The 27,347-nt window shown below is 42.0% G+C and overlaps 1 protein-coding gene across 2 annotated transcripts in view; it reads right to left on the bottom strand.

Annotated features, from left to right (window-relative positions):
- The window catches only part of LOC124612451 (DENN domain-containing protein 1A-like), a 292,617-nt gene that overhangs the window by 245,460 nt on the left and 19,810 nt on the right, over positions 1-27,347 (bottom strand). For both annotated transcript variants that reach the window (XM_047140674.1, XM_047140675.1), the window contains exon 2: positions 8,776-8,931. In XM_047140674.1, coding sequence (XP_046996630.1) covers positions 8,776-8,931 — 156 coding nt within the window. The remainder of the gene's footprint in view (positions 1-8,775; positions 8,932-27,347) is intronic.

The raw sequence follows: 27,347 nt of genomic DNA, 5'->3' as shown, positions 1-27,347 counted from the left end.
TGCATTGATGCATGCATGGCACACAGGAAGAATTTAGCCAACCATTATGCATACTGGCTGACACAGAAAGTGGGAAGACAATCTGTACATGCACAGCCGTGCATGAAACCAGTCTTCACAACTGTATCACTACTCATTGTACCCAAGTCAGCTCCATACACTGAGGTGACTAAATTCGTGAGGTAGCGAAATGCACATATAGAGATGGCCATAGTATCACGTAAACAAGGTATAAAAGGGCAGCATATTGGCACAGCTGTCATTTGTACTCAGATGATTCACATGAAAAGGTTTCTGATGCGAGTATGGCTAAACGATCAGAATTAACTAACATTGAACACTGAATAAAAGTTGTAGCTACACACATGAGACATTCCATTTCAAAAATCATTAGGGAATTCAATATTCTGAGATTCACACTGTCAAGAGTGTGCAGAGAATACCACATTTCAGGCATTACCTCTCACCACGGCCAACACAGTGGGCGATGGCTCTCATTTAACAACTGGGAGCAGCGGCATTCACGTAGGGTTGTCAGTGCTAACAGACAAGCAACACTGAACGAAATAATAACGAAAATCAAGATGCAACATACGACAAACATATCCATTAGGACAGCACAGCAAAATTTGGTGTTAATGGGCTGTGGCACCAGACGACCGATACGAGTGGCTTTGTTAACAACATGACATCGCCTGCAACACCTCTCCTGGGCTCGTGACAATATTAGTTGGACCCAAGATGACTGGAAAACCATGGCCTGGTCAGACGAGTCCTGATTACAGTTTGTAAGAGCTGATGGTAGGGTTCGAGTGTGGCGCAGATCCCATGAAGCCACTGACCCAGGTTATCACCAAGGCACTGTGCAAACTGGTGATGGCTCTAGAATGGTGTGGGTTGTGTTTACACAGAATGGACTGGGTCCTCTGACTATGTTCATCTACTTGGAGACCATTTGCAGCCATTTATGGACTTTACGTTCCCAAACAATGATGAAATTATTTGGATGATGATGCACCATGTCACTGAGCCACAATTGTTCGTGACTGGTTTGAATAACATTCTGGAAATTCGAGTGAATGATTTTGCCCCCAGACTGCCCAACATGAATCCTTTTGAAAATTTATGGGACGTAATTGAGAGGTCAGTTTGTGCACAAAATCCTGCACTGGCAACACCTTCCCAATTATGGATGACTATAGAAGCAGAATGGTTCAATATTCCTGAAGAAGGTTTCCAGCTGTTAAGTTCATGTCACGTCGAGTTGCCGCAATACTGCAGGCACCAGGAGGTCAGACATCATATTAGGAGATATCCCACAACTTTTATCACCTCAGTGTATGTTGCTAGCATTGCACTCACCACAATTGTGTGGACAATCAAAATTTTGGTAACCATTTTCATAACCAAAAGAGCTCCCAATAGTTTCAGATAATAGTCCTTAATTTAAGTCACCCTGGAATGAAGTTTCCCATTGCAGTGGAATGCGTGTTGATATGAAACTTCCTGGCTGATTTAAACTCCAACTCAGGACCTTTGCCTTTTGTGACATACCCTACGACCCATCATAGGCCTGTTATACAGGAGAGGTATTTGGTATACCTGTCAGACACTGATTTGAAAGAGCTTGGGGCTATTCTCACACTGCTCCAACCATTACCTGTCTGAGACTCCAGATGTTGCACCAAGTGCCAATCCCATTGTCTCTTTCATGCAATCCCTTCAGCCTCAGTTTGGAAGTGTAGGAGCTGGTTCTGCAGTATACAGCCCAGCCAATACTTTTTTTTTAATGTCATCACAATTATCCCACTATTCCAGAGTTTCAGGTCATCAGGGACTTGTTAGCTGTTGGTTGTGACTCTGGACTCTGATATTGTATCTTATACTAAGGGACCCTTGAACATCCCTACACCACATTTCGTTTTAGTCTATAATGACTACAATTATAGGTTGTCTTTGTACATTTCTGTACTATTAGCAACAGAGCTTCTACTTTAAAGTTCAATAAAACTGTGTTAGTACAAACTGAAAATCCACATAAAAACAGAGATTCATGGATGTACCATTCAATAAATTGCTCCTCATTTCAATAGTGTCCCACCACAAATCCCTTATGCACATACAGAACCTTTCACCCGATGCACATTTCACGATGCTTTGTCTCTTTCAGGTTACCTCTAACTGCAGGCAAATAGCCGGATATTAACTATCAAATGTATTACATAATCATGAACCTTTCAAATCTCCACAATATCTATGAGCTCTTTGTTATTTTCTTACAGTATGTTTCTGCTTCCCCACTTTTACTTTATATTTGTCTCTTTTCCATTTTTCATTTCTATCTAAACTCTGCCTGTATTCTGAACTGCTTCTTCCTCATGCTTTGCTTTTGGGGTTTTCTTGACACCTTGGTCCACTGACACACATCTTATGTTATTCTTCCTGCTGTTGCACATAACCCCTTCAACAATCTGTTGTTGGAATTCATTATCATTTTTCCCACTGTTTCAGAACATTTACAATCACAATTTATTCATAAGCATTTGCTATACAAACTCTGATATTTCTCCCGAAATCAGCCAGGCACCATGAGATATTCACAGGTTGTTCTTTAATAGCTAAACCTTCTCCCTTTCAACATGTCCTTCACAATGAGGCGAAACACAAAGTTGCATGGCTTGATATCTTGGACTGCTAGGATGATGAACTATTACCTTACACCCCATATTCTTACGCACAGAGTGAACTACTTTTAAAATAAAAAAATGTCACATGACTGGATTTTATTGATAATTAATTAATGTTTTAATCTTCTTCGCTTTATGATTTATTACATTACAAGCATCTTCCTGAGTGGATTGGTCATCTTAAGTTGTGAGGGGAGGGGGTAGGAGAGGGATGGAGGTGGAGAGGGGTGAAGAAAATGTAAGCCTTCCATCTGGTGCCACTTTGGTAGTTTGAGTGCCTGTCTTTCTTGCCTTTTTAATGAAACAACTCCCCATTTAGTCTCTTGAGTCTGGGCAGACCTCATCACAAATATCCCACCCTAATAAATGTCTGATGTAATCACACAGGTCCCTGAGAATCAATAGTATTACTTTGATGTGTGTAATAGCTCGTAGTAGAACTGGTCTGACATCATTTAAATTTCATTGTTTAATTACACCCCTCTGCAGCAGTCTTTCTCCTTATAAAACTGCCTGGAACACTACTTGCAAGCACAATTGTAATGTGAACTTACACTGTACTTACTAAACTTTTGACCAGAAAATATTTTAAATATTTTTTCCACTACCACAACTTATGTGGAAATAACATCCAAAACTCACCCTGCTGGCTGTCATACCTACTAGAAATAAAAGTCACTGCAAGTGAACTTTAAACAATGCAGAGGCAGTACAAATTGACAATTAAAATTTGGGAAAATTCTCAATTTTTCAAGTGTACCTATCCACTGCTTGCAGTTTTGTATTAAAAGTTCACACTCTTTGGGTAATGTCACCTTATATATATGTTGTGTTTGCCTTTATCTGCAGCTGTAACAGCAACACTGTAATGAATGCTATTTTCCAACCACAAAAATAGCAGTTCAGTTATGCCATTTACTTTCTGGGTATGTCTTTGTTTTCCATCAGTCTACGATACAGCAGAATCAGGTGAGATTTCCCACCTACAGTACTTCACAATGAACTGCTGACTATATGACAAAGTACTAAAAGAAGTGAAGTGAAAAAATGAAGACCAACTGCAATTAAAAATAAGATATGTTGCTACAAATAGAGAGAGAGAGAGAGAGAGAGAGAGAGAGAGAGAGAGAGAGAGAGAGAGAGAAGGGAAGAATTTCAGGGGTAAGTTTTACAGTAAACACGAAGATTACAAATGCTTCAACAGTCATACATACATTCACAGAATAGCACCACTGGTACTAAAACTAAACCTAAGACTCACTATTTGCAAGTGGAATAGGGAAGGAAATGACTAGTAGTGGTACAGCATACTTTCCACCACACACCATGCGGTGGCTTGCGGAGTATGAAGTGTAGAGGTAGAAGTAAATAACCCACGGGAATCACATTTCAAGATTATAATGGGGGATTTTAATGTGGAAGTAGAGAAAAAACTAAACAACAATTCTTCTGGAGTAAACTTTTGAAATTATACCAAAAATTACAGAAAATGCATGTGAGTAAAATTCGCTAAAAGGAATAACAAGTTTGTTCTTAACACGCTATTTCAGAAAAAAAGAAATAGAATACAGAATTTATATGTACTAAATAGATCTAAAAATGAAGTTGATTATTTTACTACGAAATAAACAAAATTGTACAGGATGCGATATCCCTAAACCACTTTAGATTCTAAAGTTATCATAATTTAAACTTTGGCAGATGGTATTAGAAATGATTAAAGCTGGAGGAAAAGTAATATAGAAGTAACTAACAATATTATTTAGAGTCTGAAACTTCCCGGCAGATTAAAACTGTGTGCTGGACCAAGACTCTAAATCAGAACCTTTGCTTTCCATGGGCAAGTGCTCTACTGACTTCTAGTTAAAGATTGTTTGCATGGGAAGACAATTCGCCAAACCTCTTCCACAAAAAAGGGAACAAAGAAGAATTTTAAGCCTTTTCTCCAGAACATACGAGATGCTCACTAAAATTATCACAAATCGCAGAGAGAGATGGGAAAAAAACCATTAGATTTTAATGAAGCAAAGGAGCAAGCTTTAAGAGAATGTAGCACAATGAGCCACTAAAATTTCATGAAGAAAACTGTAGAACAGAGCTAAGGAGTATGAATTACTTCTTTTTCTGGTCATGGAAAGTTCTCGAGGAGTATATATATTTTAATCAATAAAGGTAACAACTCAGCTAATCGATGAGGTATTGCAACACACCCTTTGATCCCCTAATCTTCCTAACCTAAACCTTCGTTAGCTTTTCCCTAAGCATCCACTTCCATACTTGGCCCATGCTCCTAACTTCACTCATCCTGCACTTGTACCCTTTTCTCTAAAGCCTCCTTCTTTCCCTGTTCTATTTCCTCCTTCCAATCCACTCTACCATGCCACTGTGCGCTGCACACAACTTCCGTGCCCATGGCGAGAATCGCCCGTTACGCTAGAAAAGGAGGTGCCGGCGTCGATGGATAGACCGTGTTACAGAAACGGACAGCTATTACCACTGGTGCTGCATTCCTACCCCATGCCTTCCTCCCTTCACCCACTCCATCAGACACAGGCCCAAAACCAGTCAAACTGCAGTGTTAGCACCACGTATCTCCTCAGGCATGTTGTTGTTGCTGTTGTTGTGGTCTTCAGACCAGAGACTGGTTTGATGCAGCTCTCCATGCTACTCTATCCTGTGCAAGCTTCTTCATTTCCCAGTACCTACTGCAGCCTACATCCTGCTGAATCTGCTTAGTGTATTCATCTCTTAGTCTCCCTCTACGATTTTTACCCTCCACGCTGCCCTCCAGTACTAAATTGGTGATCCCTTGATGCCTCAGAACATGTCCTACCAACCGATCCCTTCTTCTAGTCAAGTTGTGCCACAAACTCCTCTTCTCCCCAATTCTCATACAGTAAAGCTGCATGCCCTCGGGAAAAATTACGGCTGTAGTTTCCCCTTGCTTTCAGCCGTTCGCAGTACCGCAACAGCAAGGCCGTTTTGGTTAGCGTTACAAGGCCAGATCAGTCAATCGACCAGACTGTTGCCCCTGCAACTACTGAAAAGGCTGCTGCCCCTCTTCAGGAACCAACCTCTCAACAGATACCCCTCCGTTGTGGTTGCACCTACGATACGGCTATCTGTATCGTTGAGGTACACAAGCCTCCCCACCAACGGCAAGGTCCATGGTTCATGGGGGGTCCACAGGCATATGCATGCGTATGTGTCCTCTAGTTCTGAAGAAGGATTCATCTGGAAGCTAGTAACATTTTCAGTCTTGTTTATGTGCCTATCGGTAACTCAGTGACTCAACTGTTTTGTGAGTTTGATGCATTTATCCCTGAAATTATTTACCACCTTCTTTAAGTTTAATGTATTTTCAGTGTGCTTTTTGACTCAGTGTTAACAAAATCACTATTCTCAAAGCTTGAGAATAAATGCCCAGGGGCATGCAACAAACTTTACACATAATTTCAAGCCTTTACACAAATTTCGTCACTGACAAACCCCATAAAATGACAAACGTTTAACGTTTCTCTCTTACTACCCCAGTTCATGCAGTAAAAACACCACATGTGGCATGAAATCATAAATTTTTTTGCTTCATTGCTATAATTCCATTTGCAACGCATTTTGCAGACAGTACCTACATATATCACTGAATGTACCTGCAAAATTATATCATTGTGTGACACTTAGTACAGGAGTTATAATGTCAAACATTAAGCGCAAAGCCAGATACTGGGTTTCTCTATTAGTATATTCACAAATACTACAGTTTCCACCAAATTCCATCACAATAGTGAGAAGTCTGAAACTGAAAGATTAGAAAGCCAAGGATATTTCATATCTTCAAAACTGTTATTGATAGTCATAGGGTAAGTTTTCAGATCCTTAAAGTGAGGAAACAAAGGAGGGATATGTGTTAATTGATCATATCTGAACCAGTTTTTTGTGGTAATATTGTTCTGTTTACAAAATTGTTAAGGCTTTCATGGCCACTTGTTGACAAACTGCCTATTGGCTTCTGTCTCAGGTTCTTCGGCCGACGTTCATCTAACGTCAGAAAAATCATTAAATGAACGTCGGCCGAAGAACCCCAGACAGAAGCCAGATTGTTCTGTTTGTCCCAAGTGCAGATAAAGTTGTTGTTGTTGTTGGTGTGTGTGTGTGTGTGTGTGTGTGTGTGTGTGTGTGTGTGTGTGTGTGTGTGTGTGGAGTTCTTCTTCACTGGTTTCCAAGAGTTACGAGATGATTGAGATGGAAGACTGAGTGGAAAGTGTATGCATAACATTAGAAGAAAACAGATAGGAGTGACAACAATTATGACAAAGTACAATAAAGTTGCATATTAAGAGGAAGAATGTGAAAGTTTTGTGTCAGGATGATGAACAACAAACCTTATGTTTCCTTCCCTGTATTCTCTATTTGCAAGCAGTAATAACATTTCATCAGTTAGTTCATGATACCACGGTGAAGACGATACTCAAAGGCACATATTGGACAAATATCAGACAAATCATCTTAATGCTAGTGACTCAAATTCATGAATAAATTAATTGCCCTGAATTATTCCACCTAGCCCTTTCCTCTCCCTAAAGGGGAGTGGTACTCGACATTATAAATTTTTTTTCCACTCCGATGTCATGCCTCATCTGAGACAATTTTTCACAGCACTCATTCTCCACTCTCCAATTTAACTGTAATAGGTATCAACAATGCTGCACAGCACTGTCATCTAGGGAGACCTGTGTTAACTCACTGTTTAACTGTACCAGCTGTGTTGAGAGAAATGCTGTAATAATTATGTTCAAATTACTATGTGCGAAGTGGCTAGTTCTTCGCCCACAGTCCTTTCTGAGCAAGAGATTGTAGAGCTTTTAGAAGAATGTCTAAGTGCATATGAGAGTGACAATGCTTTTGATGACAATGATTCATTTGTAAACAATCTGACTGAAATGACAAAGGAAACAGTCCAACCACAAGTTTCAAAAAAATATTGCAGTGTGATAAGTTCAGTATTGTAATGCTTACGTAAATATATTTGAATGGAAGCAAACTTTTTGTTTTAATGTATCTACTAATTGTTGTTTTGTGGCCTTATTGTTTCCACAAAAAGACTTGCACAATTTTCTGTAGAATGCTCGCTGTCTAGGTGGTGATAATTTAAATAAGAGTGCATGGAGACACTTTGTGTCTGCATTTTAGAGTGCAAAGGGTTAACCTTGTTAGATATTTTTATGTAGAATCACCACAAAGCTGCTAAAATCTTTAATGTTATGCAACTAGTTTCAACAGAATGTCATCACCTGAGAGACTTTAAAATTTTAAAATTGTGCATATACCACATAGGTACAATTTTAAAATGCGTGACATAAATATTTCACACTGTGAATGTAAGTGGGCCTGTAAACACAAGCATTACATGCAACAAAACCATGCTGCTATACATCAATAATTCCGTTTCATATTCTGTCACAATATACCTGGAGTACAGCTAGACAACATCCAGTTGAGAACACGTACATGGTATCTCTCACAACAGTCTACAGGTGTCTGTTCCAACAGTCTTCAAATGTCTCTCCCAATAGTCTACAAGTATTTCTTGTAAGGTCAGAAAGATGCTTTCAGTCCTGGTTTTGGTATGTTCAGAGACATTTGAAGAAACGAGGACTGCTCATGAGGTGTTCTATGTGTATTGCAGTGTCAAATGGAATTGCCAATGTTACTGATTAGGAGTACCAGCCAAGGGTGAAACTGGGCCATAAAGCTGATTGGTGATTGTAAGTGGTGACAGTGGTGGTGCATCAATAACCATATTCTCGAATATTGCATAAGGTGGAAAAGAGGACCTAAAAATTGGAGTGAATGTGTTGAGCTCCTGAAAGGAAGAGGATGGGATGGTTCGGAAAGTTCCAGCTCAAGAAAACTGTCAACGAATTTGGGTTCAATAATGAATGTTCACGGTTTTTCCAATAATGTTCCAGTGCATAATAATGCCATAAGTTAAATAGCAAAGTTCAAAATATTGTTGTATATACTACAACTAAGCTGACAAAGACAGACTGCATTTGATTTTAGTGCAATTTGTGGAGCTAATACTTACTTTCGAAATTCACATGGGTATGCAAACTTGGGAACAGATTTCAACACTTCTTCATCTCTGTAGCTGTCAGGAAACTTTTGTATTATCCATGCTTCTTTGTCACCTCTTGGTGCAACTACTTCACAGAAACACTGGAACAAGTGTTTGATGTTGTCCCTGCCAAACACAAATTGGTAATATTAGGAATATAAATTATTACTGCTCTTAAAAATATTGTTATACTTTTACCAATATTCTTAAAAGACATTTCCTGGAAGTTTATTTTTTCCAGTAGGCATTAGAGCGCTTTATAGTAAGGTCATCAGCATTTATTTTTCATGTCATCATCATATTTTCTGTGAGTAGGCACAATAAATTACTATATGGAGCTAGCTGATACATACATTCTCTATGGGACATTATTAAATGACAGACAGAGACACACTGAAACATGCAAGCAAAGAATTTGATCACTGGGTAATTTCATTGTATTTACAGACAGAAGTATGAGATATTAACTTAATTATACAAATGGTGCTTATTTCCTTTTCTTTTTACAGATAAGCTGGATATAAAACCATAAAGAAGAGTAAAAAAGAACAATATATTTCTGTTCGTCACATGCAAGTCTTGCTTTCCTGTACCGCTGTTGGTAGATACAAGTTAACACAAAAAATTTCATGAAATCATTGTTTCTTGTAATAGATTTTGCCTTACAAAGTGGCAATTTTTTTTTTCTTCCTTATATGAAAAAGAATAGATGTACTAAGTTTTAACCAACACTTGAAAAATTCTGGTTGACAAAATTGTGTGGAACATCATAGAATATTTCTGTATAAGCCCCCAAAGTTTTGTGAATTTCCAATATGTGGCAGCACTACACATAGCCTTCAAAATGGCATCTGTAATAAAGGTGCATTCCATGAAGAAAGCAGTCATTGAGTTTCTTCTGGCGGAAAACCAAAGCACCACAGATATTTGTAGGCACTTGCAGAATACCTACAGATACCTGGCAGTGAACAAGAGCATGGTGAATCATTGGGCGAGGTGTCTTATCGTTGCAACAAGGTCATGCACACCTACCCAACCTCCCTCATTGTTGGCTGGTCACTCACAGCTGTGCCTCCTGGAATGTGCAGACACTCTCACTTGAAGTAACTGACGGATCACACTCAAACACCTCGCTGCTCAACTGGATGTCTCTGTTGGTTTGGCTGACACACCCCTCCACCTGGGGAAGGGAAGGGGGGGGGGGGGGTAATCAAAGGTGTGTGCAGCTGGGCAACAAAGGACCACCTGTGCAGAATTGCTTGCTTGCTTCAAGGACGGGAATGACAACCTTTTGCCAATAATCATCACAGGGGATGTAAAAGGGTTCATCACTTCAAACGGCAATCCCTGGAGTAGGGCAACAGCATCCCTCAAAGAAAAAGTTCAAAGCTGCACCCTCAGCCAGTGAAATCATGGTGACAGTCTTCTGGGATTCTGAAGTGGTTATCCTGTTTGATATCTACCCTCATGCTGCAATGATCAGCTCTGAAGTATATCGTGCTACACTCAGGAAATTGAAGAAATGACTTAAGCACAAAAATGCAAATTAACTTTTCCTTCTCCATGATGACACTAGGCCTCACAGAAGTCTGCACACCCAAGAGGAGCTCACAAAATTTCGCTGGATTGTTCTTCTTCATCTCAGCCCAGATCTCACACCTCCTGACTTCTATCTGTTTACTTCAATGAAGAGCCACTCCACAGGAAGCAGTATATGGGTGAAGGGGAGGTCATATATACAGCAAGATGTTGGCTCGAACACTGACCAATACAGTGAGACCATTTGGGCATACAGGCCCTCTCAGTAAGATGGAGTACGATCACCGCATCGAATGGAGATCATAATGAAAAATAGGGTTTTGTAGCCAAAAGAGTGGGAATAATATGGTCTACTGGAATCATGAATAAAGCCAACCCATGAAAAAAAAAGGTTGCATTACTTACTGAACGCCCCTCATCAATGAAACTCCATGGTAATGGTAATATTTCTTAGAGTTAAGTGATTAACAAGCTTACATTAACGCACTGACAGTCTAATAACATCAATCTGGGCATGACTAGCACTCAGAAATATCCCTTGCCGAGTTGATTTAAAAATTAAAATGCTTTTTTTTCAAATTTCCACTTCATCTTGTCCTATTCAACTAACTTCTGGTGTAAAATAAATTTAGCCAGTGAAATTTTTCATGTAAATAAAAATCTCTAAGGATATTGCATAAAGCAGACAGATGTCTAGTGAAAAACTCTTCAATGACCTTTGTAATCTTTGTCTCACTTTCAAACACAATTTATTTCTGACTAGTACTAGAAATTAAATCTGGATAAACTGTGTATGATAAACACATACGCTATAGATTAGGCAAAGATAGTTTTGTGCAACTTTTATGTTCCTGTCTAGGGTATATAATCTAACAAACTGCATGCAACATAAGCAAGAAATTGAGAACTACTGTGTATTCAAAAGTACTTTAAAAGCACATATTAAGTAGTCCATTTATAAATTAGATAAAGAGTCACATGTCAATACTGCAATTTTCTGTTAATACTACAGCAGATGTCACTGCTTATTAATATAAACAAGCCTCCATGGTTGTAGTACATGAGCAACATCTTTTCACAGTTGCCAGTGTACTGATGGAAAGGGTAAGCATGTAGTAGCAGATAAATAGCAAACTGAATATGGTAAGGGAAAAAAACTGCACCTTTTATAAATGTTTTGACTTGCCTATAAATTTTATGTTGAGTTCATTTATAGCCTTAATGTACAAAAAGGTAACTCAGATGACCTTTGGTACAGTTGCTGTACAAACTATGGCTGAATTTATTTATCAGGTATAAAAATATAAACAGAAATAAGGGAGACAAAGGTTTTTTGAATTTTATACGCAGTCTTCAGCAAGAGGACTAATGGGAACTCCTTGAACAGTACATAAAATATGGGAAAGGCAACTAGTCACCTGTAGCAGACTGATGTGTGGCACATAGCAACAAGTAACAGGAAACGGTACTCCCACTAGTTTTCAAGCTCTTGCTCTTTTTCCATCAAAATTGCGCACTTTGACACACACAGTCACACAGACACCCAAGCATACACTCCTGAAGTTACTGTGAGACCAATTTATGGTTATTAAAAGCAGTTGCCTGAGCTGGCAGAGATGGTGAGAGGGTGCTAAAGAACCAGGAAAGGCAGGGAGAGGTAGTGGGATAGAGTGAGGCAGGTCTTTTGACAGATGACTAAGGGCTTGAACAATAAGATGTACATGTAGGCTTCTGCGGCCATTGTCACAGTCAATAAAATTCTTCCCAGTATGTGATGAAACTGTCACTGAGTACAATTCTCCAATTTTTCGGCCACTGTTGCAAATGGCTTTCCTCAGGGTGTTTTTGCTCACTGCATAACGAGAACAATTTTGGTTGTTATATACTGGCAGAAGCGGCTGTTATCAAACTCTGATAGGATATTGAGAATGAGTAGGAAGGGTGTCAGATGTCCTTTATTGGTGTTTTCATTGTTTATTTTCATTGGTGGAAATAGATGTTCTTGATTTGTGTTTGCTTATTGCTTGTCACTGATGGACAGGAAAATGGGGAACAGGCAGCAGTTGTGATGCAGCCATGTTTACTTGCTGTCTAGTGCAGGCTGAGGTGTGCCAGTACTCTGTGTACCTTCACCCACTGTGGTCTACCATGTGCCTGTGTTTGTGTTGCTTTGCATGAGTTGCCATTTCGTGTCACTTTTACTGCTGGCCGCCAAGATGCCACAAGTCCGTACCCATCCACTCTGTTCACGATTGTAGGTCACTTGCCTGTGAACATGAATAGAGGGGATGGATACTGACTTTCGGCATTTTGGCTTCCAGCAGTAACTTTGCTGTGGAATGGCAGCTCACGTGAAGCAACGCACACAGGCATGCGAGAGACCACAGTGGTTGAAGGTACATAGAGTACTCGTACACCTAACTGGCACCAGGCAGCAAGTAAATAGCGCTGAGTCACAACTGCCTCCCATTTCCCATTTGCCTATATCTACCAGTGGCAAGCAAAGCAAACGCCAATCGAGATCATCAATTTCCGCCAATGAAAAGAAATAATAAAAAAACCAACAAAGGACATCTAACACCCCCCCCCCCCCCCCACTCATGTTCAATATCCTATCAGAGTTCGATAACAGCTGCTTCCATCAGTACATAATGCACAAAATTATTCTCATTCAGCATTAGCATAAACACTCTCAGGAATGCCGTTTGCAACAGTAGCCAAGATGGAAAATTTTACTCACTGACAATAGGGTCACATACCCAGAAGGATTTGAGTGACTATGACTACAGGAGTTTAGAGCGCCCACACACACACACACACACACACACACACACACACACACACACACACACACACAGACAGAGAGAGAGAGGGAGGGGGGGGGGGGCGGGGGCAGCTACTTTGGACAGGGGACTAACCACTCCTCCTCCTTTTACACTACTCAGCTGCTGTTTCAACCTACTACCTCATACTACGCATTATGTAACAACACTATCAACTGTCGTATACTGGAAAAGTTACAATTAAAATCTGTTTGATATGAATATCAGTGTTAACTGAATTATCCATTATTAAATTCAAACAACCTGGTAAATTAGAGAAGAAATTGCTAATAAGATACCATTTTACTATGTTTTCGAGTACCTGTAGATTTCTGATTTCCCACCTCATGTCTACTACCATAGACTTTTGCACCAGAATATAATATTACATTCTGAACCCCCACAAAGGGAGAAACAGTCTGTATGGAAATAAATTTTCCTTCTAACACTGCTGTTTTACAGTTCATACTAAATTCCCTCTTACAAACACTGTCATAGAATAAATGTACTTCACAGAGTAAACGTACTGGCAGTTGAGTGAACAGATCCTACGGTCCCTGAAGAGGCTTCTGCGAGATGTCTGGTTTTTAAATTAACAATTTTCTTACTGCACACTACTGTAGCAAAAATAAGTTTTTGATCAGAGCTGCACTACCCCAGAAAATTATGCTATAGGAAAGCACTGATAGCATATGTAAAGAATGCTACGAATCCCATCTGCTGGTACACAATGAGTGTGATTTTTAAGTGTGAAGCAAGCAAACTGAGCTTTTTGGTTAACTTACATGTGTAAAGGAGGACATGAGATGAACATCAACAAAAGCAAAATGAGGATAATGCAATGTAGTCTAATTAAATAAGATGATGCTGATGGAATTAGATAAGGAAATGACACACTTAAAGTAGTAGATAGGTTTTGCTGTTTAGGGAGAAAAATAACTGACGATGGTTGAAGTAGATAGGATATAAAATGCAGACTGGTAATGGCAACGAAGTGTTTCTGAAGAAGAGAAATTTGTTAACAACGAGTATAGATTTAAGTTTCAGAAAGTCATTTCTGAAAGTATGGAGTGTAGCCATGTATGGAAGTGAAACATGGATGATAACTAGTTTAGACAAGAAGAGAATAGAAGCTTTTAAAATGTGGTGCTACAGAAGAATGCTCAAGATTAGATGGGTAGATCATGTAACTAATGATGAGGTACTGAACAGAATTGGAGAGAAGAGGAATTTATGGCGCAACTTGACTAGAAAAAGGGATCGGTTGGTAGGACATGTTCTGAGGCTTCAAGGGATAACCAATTTAGTATTGCAGGGCAGTGTAGAGTGAGACCAAGAGATGAATACACTAAGCAGATTCAGAAGGATGTAGGTTGCAGTAGTTACTTGGAGATGAGGAAGCTTTCGCAGGATGGAGTAGCATGGAGTGCTGCATCAAACCAGTCTGTGGACTGAAGACCACAACAGCAACATATGTGTAATGGTACCATATCAGTACGTTATAAATCTGGAAGCCTAGAAATTTCATACATGGAGTGTCATTTAGGATGTCCTCTTTGATCTCTGCTTCAGATACCTGGAAGTTATTTTTATTTGCCTGGAAATGCACAATATGAATCTTTGTATAAAGAAGATTTGCACTGTTTATTGTGTACCTGTTGTATTTGCTTTATTCTCCTAGCTGTGTGCGGTACAAAAAGCTTTCTACCACACAACAAACCTGCAGAACACGAGTTCTAGCACCATTATTCTTCACCTTCTACACTAACAATATGCCTTACACTGTAAGCAAAAAAATTGGATACACTGATGATCTGGACATAGAAAGCCTTAACAAATATTAAAGAAGATAGAGTTTGTGTCAGGATCCATCTCACACCAATGTTCATGCTTTTCAGCTCAACAATAAGGTCGCCAATACACTAAGGTGACAAAAGTCATGGGATAGCAAAATGCACATATACACATGGGTATTGCACACACAAAAGCATCTACAATCCACCAAAACAAGCCTACATATTTAAGACATGAATAATACAAGAAGAATTCCAAATTAACACTAAGGTGTGTGGCTGGCTGATAACTCCTAAAAAATATTGGTGTGTCAGCCTCCATGGTAGGCAACATACTAGCAAGTTTTTGAGCACAAGTCACACATTTCACAGAATCTTAAAATTTGTATTAATCTTATTTCCAGCTAAAATACATGGGTAGTCTGCAGGTAAATTTGCCTCTACCCTCTTGTTAAAAAATAAAACACATTAAACTAAAATGTGCCATGCTATGATCAATATGCCAAAGCACTATACATTGGAGGATCTACTCGGATGTTGTGATTAGATCCTATTAATAGGAGGGCAAGCTGGAATGAGGTACACTATGAGCACATTGTTGATTTTACCAGCCGCAGCTTATTGTCTGTCACTTCCAGACACACTTTTTCCTACCTGCGCAGGACTCTGTGCCTCAACTGTAAGGTGATAGCATCTAGAAGGATAGCACTGTGAGAAATTTGGCAGTGACATCAGCTAATTAATTGTCCTTAATTCCCCCATGAGCCATGGACCTTGCCGAGTTGAGGTGAACCGCATGCTTCAACAATACAGATAGCCATACCATATTTGCAACCACAACAGGGGGGTATCTGTGGAGAGGCCAGACTGACCTATGGTTCCCAAAGAGGAGCAGTAGCTTTTCCAGCAGTTGCAGGTGAATAGTCTGCATGATTGACTGATGTAGCATTATAACATTAGCAACATAGCCTTGCTATGTTGGTACTGCGTGCAGCTAAAAGCATGGGGAAACATAGCTGTTATTTTTTTCTGAGGGTATGCATTCCTACTCTATGATTAAACTATGATGGCTTCTTCTCTGAGCCACTTTGATCACTGGGGAGTGATGGAGTGGGGATTACTCAGGAGGATGTCACCAGGAAAAACAAGACTGGTATTCTTCTTAAGGTTAGAGTGTGGAATTTTACAGACAAAAGCCAACAAGTATGAGTTTATATTCCAACTAGCTCTCTGATGATGAAGAGATTGGAAGAACGAATGATGACAGAAAAGAAACTAATCAGATAGTAATGGGAGATTAAACTTAAATTATGTCGAGGGACTCTAATTCAATAGTAGGAAAAGTAATAGTAGAAAGAATTATAGAAGAATGTGGTCTGAGGGAAGGGAATGATATAGGGAGCTGCCTGGTACAATTTTGCACATGGCATAAATTAATCATCGTTAACACTTGGTTTAAAACTCATGAAAGAAGGTTGTATATGTGGATGAGACCTAGAGGCACAGGAAGGTTTCAAATGGATTACAGAATAGTAAGATAGGTTCCGAAATCATATTTCAAACTGCAACACATTTCCAGGGGCATATGTGGACTAGGATCATAATTTGTTCGTTATGAACACTAGATACTAGCTGAAGAAATTGTGGAAAGACAGGGGTGCTTGGTTGGTGGTTTAAAAGAGGGGGAAGGGACCAAACTACTAGGTCATCAGTCCCTTATTCCGAATAAAACAATGCCACAAGGGTGAGAATGAAACAAGCGAGACTGACACATAAAACGGAGAGAAAGGAAAAACCACAAGAATGATGGAAGGGCAACAAGCACTTAGGAAGCCAAGTCAATCATACGTTGAAGACCAAACCTAAAAGTCAATATGTCTCCACTACAGCATGGGGATCGTCAGTACGGTAAAGTTCTCGTTCCAGATGAACTGTACGACGCTGACAGAAAGAAGTGCATAACACATGACTCTGCAGCCAAAAACTGGAAGCCATGGACTAGAGCCCATGATTGCGCCTTCTGGATGGCTCCCTGTCAGCACCGCTCAGTACTGGTGGAGCAGTCTGTAATGCAGAAGTCGCAGAGGGTGAGATGGACGGCCCTACAGCTGCTGCTAGACCATAAAAATATAGATACATTCAATACAGAGCCCTGTGGGACCCCATTCTCCTGGCTATGGGAGAACTATGGAAGGCACCAATTTGGACAAGGAAATTCTGGGTAAACATCGTTAGTAGGCCTTGGAGAACACACTCATAAAATGTGGCAAGGATATGAAGTCGTCAGGTGGTATCACACGCTTTTCATAAATCAAAAAAGATGGCAACAAGGTGTTGGCATCTGGAAAAGGATGTTCGCATGGCAGACTCGAGAGACACAAGATTATCAATGGTAGAGCGACCCAGGTGGAAACCGCCCTGGCACGGAGCCAGTAGGCCACATGACTACAGGACCCAAACCAACCACCGACACACCATATGTATCAGCAGCTTATAAAGAATGTTGGTGAGGCTGATGGGCCGATAGCTATCCGTATCAAGTGGGGTATTGCTGGGTTTCAGCACTGGTATGATGTTGCTCTCTCGCCAGTGCGATGGAAAGACGTCATCGCACCAGATCCGGTTGAAGATCACGTGGAAATGTCGCTTGTAGTCAGACAAGAGCTGTTTAATCACCTGACTGTGGATCCAATCTGGCCCAGGAGCTGTGCAAGGGCACTGAGGAGCTCCCACTCTGTAAATGGGGCGTTACAGGGTACACTGAGGCGTGTAGTGAATGAGAGGACTTTCCCTTCCATCCACTGTTTGAGAGTGCGAAAGGCTGGGGGATAATTCTCCAATGCAGAGGTGCAAGCATAGTGCTCAGCAAAGTGCTCGGCAATCACGTTTGCGTCAGTAGATAACACGCCATTTACATTAACAGCGGGAACACCTGTTGCTGTCGGGTACCCAAAAACTCGTTTGATCTTTGCCCAGACTTAGGAAGGCGACATATGGCACCCAATGGTCAAGATCTATCTCTCCAACACTCCTCTTTCCGTCGTTTGACAAGCTGGCGAACGCGGCCACGGAGCCATTTAAGGGCTATGAGGTACTCCAGGGAAGGGTACCACTTATGCCGACGTAGAGCTCGCCGATGCTCCTTAATTGCCACAGTGACTTCCGGCGACCACCAAGGGACTGTCTTTCACCGGGGGCACCCTAAAGAACAAGGGATCACATTTTCTGCCGAAGAAACGATTGTGGTAGTCACCTGCTCAACCATCACATCGATGTTACCAAGCAGGGCAGAGTCAATGGAGACGTCAGAGGTAAAAGTTTCCAAGTCCGTCTTGTTTAAAGCCCATTTGGGCAGGCATCCGTGGGTCTGGTGCTGGGGCAGTGACAGGAAGATGGGGATGTGGTCACTACCACACAGGTCATCCTGTGCTCTTCAGTGGATAGATGGGAGAAGGCTAGGACTGCAAACCGAGAGATCAATGGCTGAATATGTGCCATGCGCCACACTGAAATGTGTGGGGGCACCTGCATTTAAGAGGCAGAGGTAGAGTTGACGGTAAATTTTTGATATCTCTTCCTCAGCCACTAGGCACAGTGCCGCCCCCCCCCCCCCCCCCCCAAGTGGTTATGAGCATTAAAATCTCCCAAAAGTAGGAAAGGTTGAGGGAGTTGATCAATCAGTGCAGCCAATGCGTTCAGGGGTATTGCATTGTCTGGAGGAAGATAATGTTGCAGACAGTTATTTCCTGCATCGTCCTTATCCTGACAGCCACATCTTCAAGAGGGGTTTGAAGGGGTACAGGTACACTGCATACTGAGTTCAGGACATAGAGACAAACTCCAGCTGACACTCTACTATAGTCACAACGGTTCTTGTAATATCCCTTATAGCCACAGAGGGCAGGGGTCCACATTTCCGGGAATCAGGTTTCCTAAAGGGTAATGCAGAATGCAGGTGTAAAGTTTAAGAGTTCCTGCAGCTCAGTCAGGTGGTGGAAAAAAACCACCGCAATTCCACTGGAGGATGACATTATCATGAGGCTGGGAAGGCATGAAGTGCGTGAGGAGGCAGGTTTTGCCTCAGGGTCACCTGCTGCCACTAATTGAGTATTTGTAGCCATTTCTATGGCGGATGATGCATCAATGAGATCCACATGGGACACTGACATCTCCACCGCATCCTCAGATGCAGAACTGATAGGGAGTGGTGGTGTTGAGGCCACTAGAGGGTCCTGTTTCTTAGCAGACTACTACTTAGTTTGCTTGCACTCTCACTTCTCCTTAGGGGCTTGCTGAGAAGATTTCTCCGAAGCAGGTTCAGAATCGGAGGAAGACCGTGAAGCTCTTTGTCCAGCAGCTTTTGGCTCCTTGAGCCACTGGCGAGTGTCTGTCGTGGCATTAGTGGAGGCCTTGGGAGAGAGGGCCCCAAGGGACCCCTTCCGCACGACAGGAGCCGGAGGAGGCTTTTGCTTCTCCGGCAGGGGGGAGGGGACCGATGTCCACTGCGTTTGTGGGGGCCCTTGCTCCCAAAGTAGGTGCTTTGGGAGCAACAGAGGAAGATTTGCCCTCTACCACCAAGGGGGCAGATGTATTCTGGTGGCCCGGAGGACCTACTGTTCGTGGAACAGAGTGAGGAACCACTGGCACTTGGGACAGCGATGGTGATGTAGCTGCAGCGTATGTCAACATCAACCTAATGGGGTGTAATCTTTCAAATTTAAGTTTTGCCTCTGTGTAAGTCAACTGGTCCAGGATTCTGTGCTCATGATTTTCCACTCCTTTTGGAGTACTGGGCAGTCTGGCGAGCAGGGGGAGTGGTGCTCTCCACAGCTGATGCAAGTGGGAGGCGGTGGACATGGAGTATCTGGGTGCAGTGGACACCTGCAGTCTCAACATGAGGTGCTGGAAGTGCAGTGGGAAGACGTGGCCAAACCTCCAGCACCTAAAGGACCGCATAGGGGGAGGGATGTATGGTTTAATGTCACAGCAACAAACCACCACCTTGACCTTTTCAGGCAATGAATCACCCTCAAAGGCCAAGATGAAGGCACCAGCAGCAATCCTGTTGCCTTTGGGTCCCCTGTAAATGCACCACATGAAATGAACACCCTGCAGCTCGTTGTCAGACTGCAAGAGGAGAACGCAATGGAAAATGATCCCCTGGACCACGTTGAGGCTTTTATGGGGAGTGACGGAAACAGGAATATCACCCAGCTTGTCACAGGCGAGTAATGCTCGGAATTGGGGTGGAGATGCTGTCTGAATCAAGACTGCGCCGTTTTGCATCTTGGACAGTGCTGTCACTTCTCCAAACTTACCCTCAAAGTGTTCCACGAAAAATTGAGGCTTTGTAGGTAGAAAGGAGTCCCCATCCATTCTGCTACAGACTAAAAACCGAGGCGAATATGGCTCTCTAAATTCAGTAGCCCTATGTTCCTCCCATGGTGTAGCGAGGGAGGGAAACGATTTAGGGCCATACCTGACAACACTGTATTCGATCTTGCCCTTCTTAGAGACTGCTGGTGCCATACGGTCACCAGCAAGAGATGACTTAGTCCGCTTCATTGCGGGTCCTCCGCCCTGATGCCACCCACTCCAATCCGGGGCTCTCCCCACGGGTGCCACCCAGCCACAGCAAAGGCCACCTGGCATGATAGCCATTGCTGGGAGTCCTGATGCCCCAGGAAGACAGACGTCTAATCCATGGCATACATGGGGAGTTTACAGCTCAGGCATCAGCAGTGCGATCCCTGTGTTGTCAGGGCACTACCACCAAATGGGTACATGACACCCCACCAAAATGGACTGGCTACCGTCCTGGATATTGGGCGTGGAGAAATCCAATAATGTCATGGGGGTGAAAGAGGACAGGAGACAGCGGAAGAAGACAGCATATCCCGGAAAGTGTCCTCACCCAAATAGTTGAATCGCAGATGGAGATGCAAGAGATCCAGGAGATTGAATCTAAGGGTGCTATGAATAACTCATGCACCACGAAGGTGTTCTTCCCCCATATGACCCGCACTTCTGTAGAATTTTGAAAGTGGCAGGTCAAACCATAGAATGGGACCTGAACTCACAGGGCCAAAAAATGAGAGACTCCTTTTAGTCATCTCTTATGACAGGGAGGAATACCTCGGGCCTATTATAAACCCGAACCGCAGGGGGAGAAAGGTAGGAAATTAAGGAAGTGTGATACAGATCAACTTCAAAGAAACAGAGGTGTTGGAGAGTTTAAATGGGAGTATTAGGCAACGATTAACTGAAACAGGAATAAGGAATGCCACAGAAGACAACTGGGTAGCCTTGAGAGATGAAAAGCGTGAAGGCAGCAGAGGATCAAATAGCCAAAAGGACAAAAACTGGCAGAAATCCTTGTATAACACAGGAGATACTGAATATAACTAACAAACTGAGAAAATATTTTAAAAATGCAGCATGTGTCAAGTGAAAGGGAATAAGGACTTCTGAAATAATGAGACTGGCAGAAACTCAAACTGGCTAAGCAGGAATGGCTGCAGAACAAATGCAAGGTTGCAGAAGCATGTCTTAACTATGGGTAAGATAGACAATGTCTATAGAAAGATTAAAGAGACCTTTGGAGAAAAGAAAAGCAACGGTATGAATATTAAGAGCTCCGATGGCAAGCCAGTACTAAGCAAGAAAGGGAAGGTTGAAAGACAGTAATGTACAGATGGGGTCTACAAGGGAAATGAACTTTAAGAGAATATTATAGAAAGGGAAGAAGATTTAGATGAGGATGAGATTAGAGGTACGACACTATGAGAAGAATCCGACACAGCTCTGAAACATCTAAGTCGAAACAAGGCATTCCTACAAAATTATTGAGATCCATGGGAGAGCCAGCCAGGAGAAAACTATTCCACATGGTGTGCAAAATATGATACCTCAGCTTCAAGAGGACTGTAAAAATCTCAGTTCTAAGAGGGACAGGTGCTGCCAGGTGATTACAAAACGGTCAGTTTAATAATCCATAGTTGAAAAATACAAGTACATATTACTTGCAGACGGATGGAATAATCTCTAGAGCCCAACCTCAGGAAAATCAGTTTGGATACTGGAAAAATCTTGAGATACACAAGCAATACTAAACAAATGATAAGCTGAAGAGAGAGAATCCTACATACATAACATTTGTTGATTTAGAAAGAGCTTTTGACGATTTTGACTGGAAATCACTATTTGAAATACTGATAGTAGCAATGAGAAAATACTGGGAACAAAATGCTTACAGAAACTAGATTGCAGCTATGAATCTAATGGCATAAAATCAAATCTATGATTGATGAGGTAATGAGACATGATGTCTCCCATCATCAATGTTATTCAATTTGTAAGTGAAGCAACCAGTAAAGGAAACCAAGGAGAAATTTGGAGAGGGAATTAATGACCAGAGAAGAAATAAAAGCTTTGAGGTTTGCTGATGAAATTGTAATTCTGTCAGAGAAAGCAAAATACTTGGAAGAGCAGTTGAATGGACTGTAGAGTGTCTCAAAAAGAAGTTGTAAGATGAAAACCAAAAAAATTAAAACAAGGGAAATGGAGTGTTGTCAGATTAAATCAAATGATGCTGAAGGAGTCAGGTTGGGAAATGGGCAGCAAAATAACTGATGGCAGCTGGAACAGAGAGAGAACACAAAATGCAGACTGGCTGTAGCACTAAGAGCACTGCAGAAAGAGAATTTTATAAACATTGAATATAAATTGTCAGGAAATCTATTTCAAAGGTATCTGTCTGGACTGTAGTTTCCTATGAAAAAAAAAAGTGAAAGGTTGGCAACAAGCAGTTCAGACAAGAGATTATAGGCTTTTGAAAAATAGTGCTACAGAACAGTGTCAAAAATTTGATGGGTAAATAAATAATAAGGCAGTAAATCAAAATGGGGAGAAAAGAAATTCATAGCACAGCATGATTAAAAGAAGGGATCAGTTCACAGAACATCTTGTGCCATGAAGGAAGTGTCAATTTGGTAATGGAGGGAAGAGAGAGGGGGGGGGGGGGGGAGAGAGAGAGAGAGAGAGAGAGAGAGAGAGAGAGAGAGTGAGAGTGAGAGTGTGTGTGTGTGTGTGTGTGTGTGTGTGTGTGTGTGGGGGGGGGGGGGGGGGGGGGGGGGTTAAAATTCTAGATGGACACTGCAGTTCCTTCTCCAAATCCTCGCACAAACGAAAAAATGGCTGACATCGAAATAAGTGTCCAAGGAATAGAAAAGCAACTGGAATCACTCAACAGAGGAAAGTCCACTGGACCTGACAGGATACCAATTCGATTCTACACAGAGTACGCGAAAGAACTTGCCCCCCTTCCAACAGCCGTGTACCGCAAGTCTCTAGAGGAACGGAAGGTTCCAAATGATTGGAAAAGAGCACAGGTAGTCCCAGTCTTCAAGAAGGGTCGTCGAGCAGATGCGCAAAACTATAGACCTCTATCTCTGACGTCGATCTGTTGTAGAATTTTAGAACCTGTGTTTTGCTAGAGTATCATGTCGTTTTTGGAAACCCAGAATCTACTACGTAGGAATCAACATGGATTCCAGAAACAGCGATCGTGAGAGACCCAACTCGCTTTATTTGTTCATGAGACCCAGAAAATATTAGATACAGGCTCCCAGGTAGATGCTATTTTTCTTGACTTCCGGAAGGCGTTCGATACAGTTCCGCACTGTCACCTGATAAACAAAGTAAGAGCCTACGGAATATCAGACCAGCTGTGTGGCTGGATTGAAGAGTTTTTAGCAAACAGAAGACAGCATGTTGTTATCAATGGAGAGACGTCTACAGACATTAAAGTAACCTCTGGCGTGCCACAGGGGAGTGTTACGGGACCATTGCTTTTCACAATATATATAAATGACCTAGTAGATAGTGTCGGAAGTCCCATGTGGCTTTTTGCGGATGATGCTGTAGTATACAGAGAAGTTGCAGCATTAGAAAATTGTAGCAAAATGCAGGAAGATCTGCAGCGGATAGGCACTTGGTGCAGGGAGTGGCAACTGACCCTTAACATAGACAAATGTAATGTATTGCGAATACATAGAAAGAAGGATCCTTTATTGTATGATTATATGATAGCGGAACAAACACTGGTAGCAGTTACTTCTGTAAAATATCTGGGAGTATGCATGCGGAACAATTTGAAGTGGAACGATCATATAAAATTAGTTGCTGGTAAGGCGGGTACCAGGTTGAGATTCATTGGGAGAGTCCTTAGAAAATGTAGTCCATCAACAAAGGAGGTGGCTTACAAAACACTCGTTCGGCCTATACTTGAGTATTGCTCATCAGTGTGGGATCCGTACCAGATCAGGTTGACGGAGGAGATAGAGAAGATCCAAAGAAGAGCGGCGCGTTTCGTCACAGGGTTATGTGGTAACCGTGATAGCGTTACGGAGATGTTTAACAAACTCAAGTGGCAGACTCTGCAAGAGAGGCGCTCTGCGTCGCGGTGTAGCTTGCTGTCCGGGATTTGAGAGGGTGCGTTTCTGGACGAGGTATCAAATATATTGCTTCCCCCTACTTATACCTCCCGAGGAGATCACGAATGTAAAATCAGAGAGATTAGAGCGCGCATGGAGGCTTTCAGACAGTCGTTCTTCCCGCGAACCATACGCGACTGGAACAGGAAAGGGAGGTAATGACAGTGGCACGTAAAGTGCCCTCCGCCACACACCGTTGGGTGGCTTGCGGAGTATAAATGTAGATGTAGATGTAAGCAGGTTCATGTGGATGTATATTGCAGTAGCAAAGGAAGCTTGCACAGGATTAAGTATTGTGGTCAGTGCATCAAACCAGTCATCCGCCTGAAGACCAGAACCCCAAGTCCCTTGTTTCCCAATACCCAGGAGAATGAATCTTCCTTTTCAACCTTTTCAGGTCAAGAACGGCATCCTGAATATTCTGGACTGCTTTATCTTCTGGGTACAAGCTTTTGTAGACACTAAAGGGCATTCAGGGAGTTAAGAGTAAACAAGAAATTTTGTAAGCTGAATACATCTCATCTGCTCTAGTGCCCTCAGCAGCACATTCTTCAGGTAGAGGGAATCCACAGTATAGCCAACAGAGCTATCATCCTTCAGCCAATGAATGACGACAGCTATATGGTTGTAACGCTCACTTAAAATTTCAGGATATATTGTATTATGAACATATGCAGAAGAGTAATCTCTCTTGTACCTCACTAAATACAAAATTACACTGGGTCTCTACCTCCTGCTCCACATGGGTCCAAAATAGCGTGGTTGATTACAAACAATTTGACAAAGTTTGTTCCATTGAAGGGTAAGCAACAGTAGCTAAGTCAATGAAAACTGAACAGCTAGGATCTTATGTACCTGACACACAATGAGAACTTTCCTTCAAATGAGAAGTGGTGGTTCTCCAGCCTCAGTATAGAGACTGTGTTCAAGGTTGTTCCTGGAAACACCTGTGGTCAACCCCATCCCCTTATGGTGGACAATATCAGTGATGTTCAGACAAGTAGATCTCACTTATCCATACATTGTGCACCCATAATCATGAAAACTTGTGTTAGCAGGCACACCTCCAACAATCCAATTGTAAAGTGCAACATACAAGTGAAAGCGTCATAGAATATTGGACCTCCCAGTAGTGTCTTATGCCTTATCCTTATCATCAGGAAATGTTTCTATACAATGCTGTCCACCCACGAGAGCCTGTTGTGTAGCTGCACTTGGAAGACCAGTTGTCAACAGCAGACCAACACCAACTTTAGCCATGCTGAGGTCAGCTACACACACACACACACACACACACACACACACACACACACACACACACATTAAGGCAATTCTTCTGTAATTAATGGCGTATGTCTGGTCCTATCTTCATGTGAGGATAGGTATCTAAACTGCTTCCTTTCATGAGCTGTGAAATTATCATGTCTGCTCCACCAAATGAAGACAGTTTAGAAGAATTTAATTGAATTCTGTTAGAAAGTATTACAGTATGATGTGTTCGACTCAATTTTAGCACGTGAAGTACCACAAGCCTCTGACAGTAGTGATTCTAGCACTTCCAGTTCCCATATGCAGACAGAATAGCTTTATGACTAGGAATTGTTGGATTTGGGCCACTGATCATGGGTGGCAGTGGCAGCAGCCATTGCAAAATGCTCTCCCATTGCCTGGGCACTGTCCTCAGATGTTCTTTGGAGTATCTTTGCCTCGGCATAGCTACTATAGGTGGACAACTGCATGGCCAGAAATTTTCCTGACAGCTTCCTAGACTTGGGTGGAATAAATGGTATGGTTGATTGAGGTTATGAACACATACCATAACTATTCTTTGCTCCCCTATATTATACATCGAGCTTTGCCTGTCTCTGCCTAAAAGGCTGTGATTAATTGACTGGCTGATTAATTGAGAGGGTAGTTGAGACCAAAAAGTGAGGTCATCAGTCCTGCAATTCCAAAGGTAGTCACAGAAGAAAGAAAGTCTGCTAAAAGTGGATGGATTCAGTAAGGGGAGTCAAATTATAAAATAATGAAGTTAAAACACACACACACACACACACACACACACACACACACACACACACACACACAGTAAAAGGCATAAAAGGTGAGACCAAACTGCTCAAAAAACTGGAAAAAAGAGGGGTGATCTTTCCACGGGGGAGTGGTCATGGGGGTCCCAGACTGAGAAGACATGAAGAGAGGTCCCAACCACAACCACTCTTCCCCTGCCCCATGAGTACAGTAAAACCTTATATCTTGAAATAAAAACCACTTTCACGAAGGAATCTGAGGACCAGTTCACTACTCTGTGAATCGTCTGCTAATATTAAATTTAAGGAACTGGGAATATTATACTTAGCACAAAGCTCCAAAAGAAGGGGACATTCCACCAATATGTGGGATACTGTCAGTCTGGCTCCACAACCACACACTGTGGGGGTGCTTTGTTATGTAGGAGGAAACAATTGGTGAGCCTGGTATGACCAATGTGTAAACAGCATAAAACAGAGGACTCCTGCCGAGAGGAGCACAAGGAAGAGTGCCAGACTGCTGTAGACTTCTTGATTGTGCGAAGTTTATTACCATGAGCAGTAGCGCACTACATATTCCATGTTTGGGCAGAGAGAGATTTGACGTAGGTCTGCAGATCCACAGCTGGAATCATGAAAAGGAATGTGGGGTAAGTATCTGCTGCTCTAGCCAAATGGTCAGCCAGTTCATTCCCTGGGATGCCCACATGACTTGGGACCCAGAAAAAGACAACTGAGCAGGCAGCACGGCCAAGGGCAGAGAGTAGGTCATGGATAGCAAAGGCCAAAGAGTGACAAGAGTAGCATCAGTTGATAGCCTGCAGGCTGCTCACTGAGTCTGAACAAACTAAAAAACTGTGGAGG

The sequence above is a fragment of the Schistocerca americana genome, chromosome 4 (assembly GCF_021461395.2).
Source record: "Schistocerca americana isolate TAMUIC-IGC-003095 chromosome 4, iqSchAmer2.1, whole genome shotgun sequence".
NCBI lineage: Eukaryota > Metazoa > Arthropoda > Insecta > Orthoptera > Acrididae > Schistocerca > Schistocerca americana.
The sequence above is the reverse complement of the archived record's forward strand: the minus strand, read 5'-3'. Positions and strand labels throughout refer to the sequence as shown.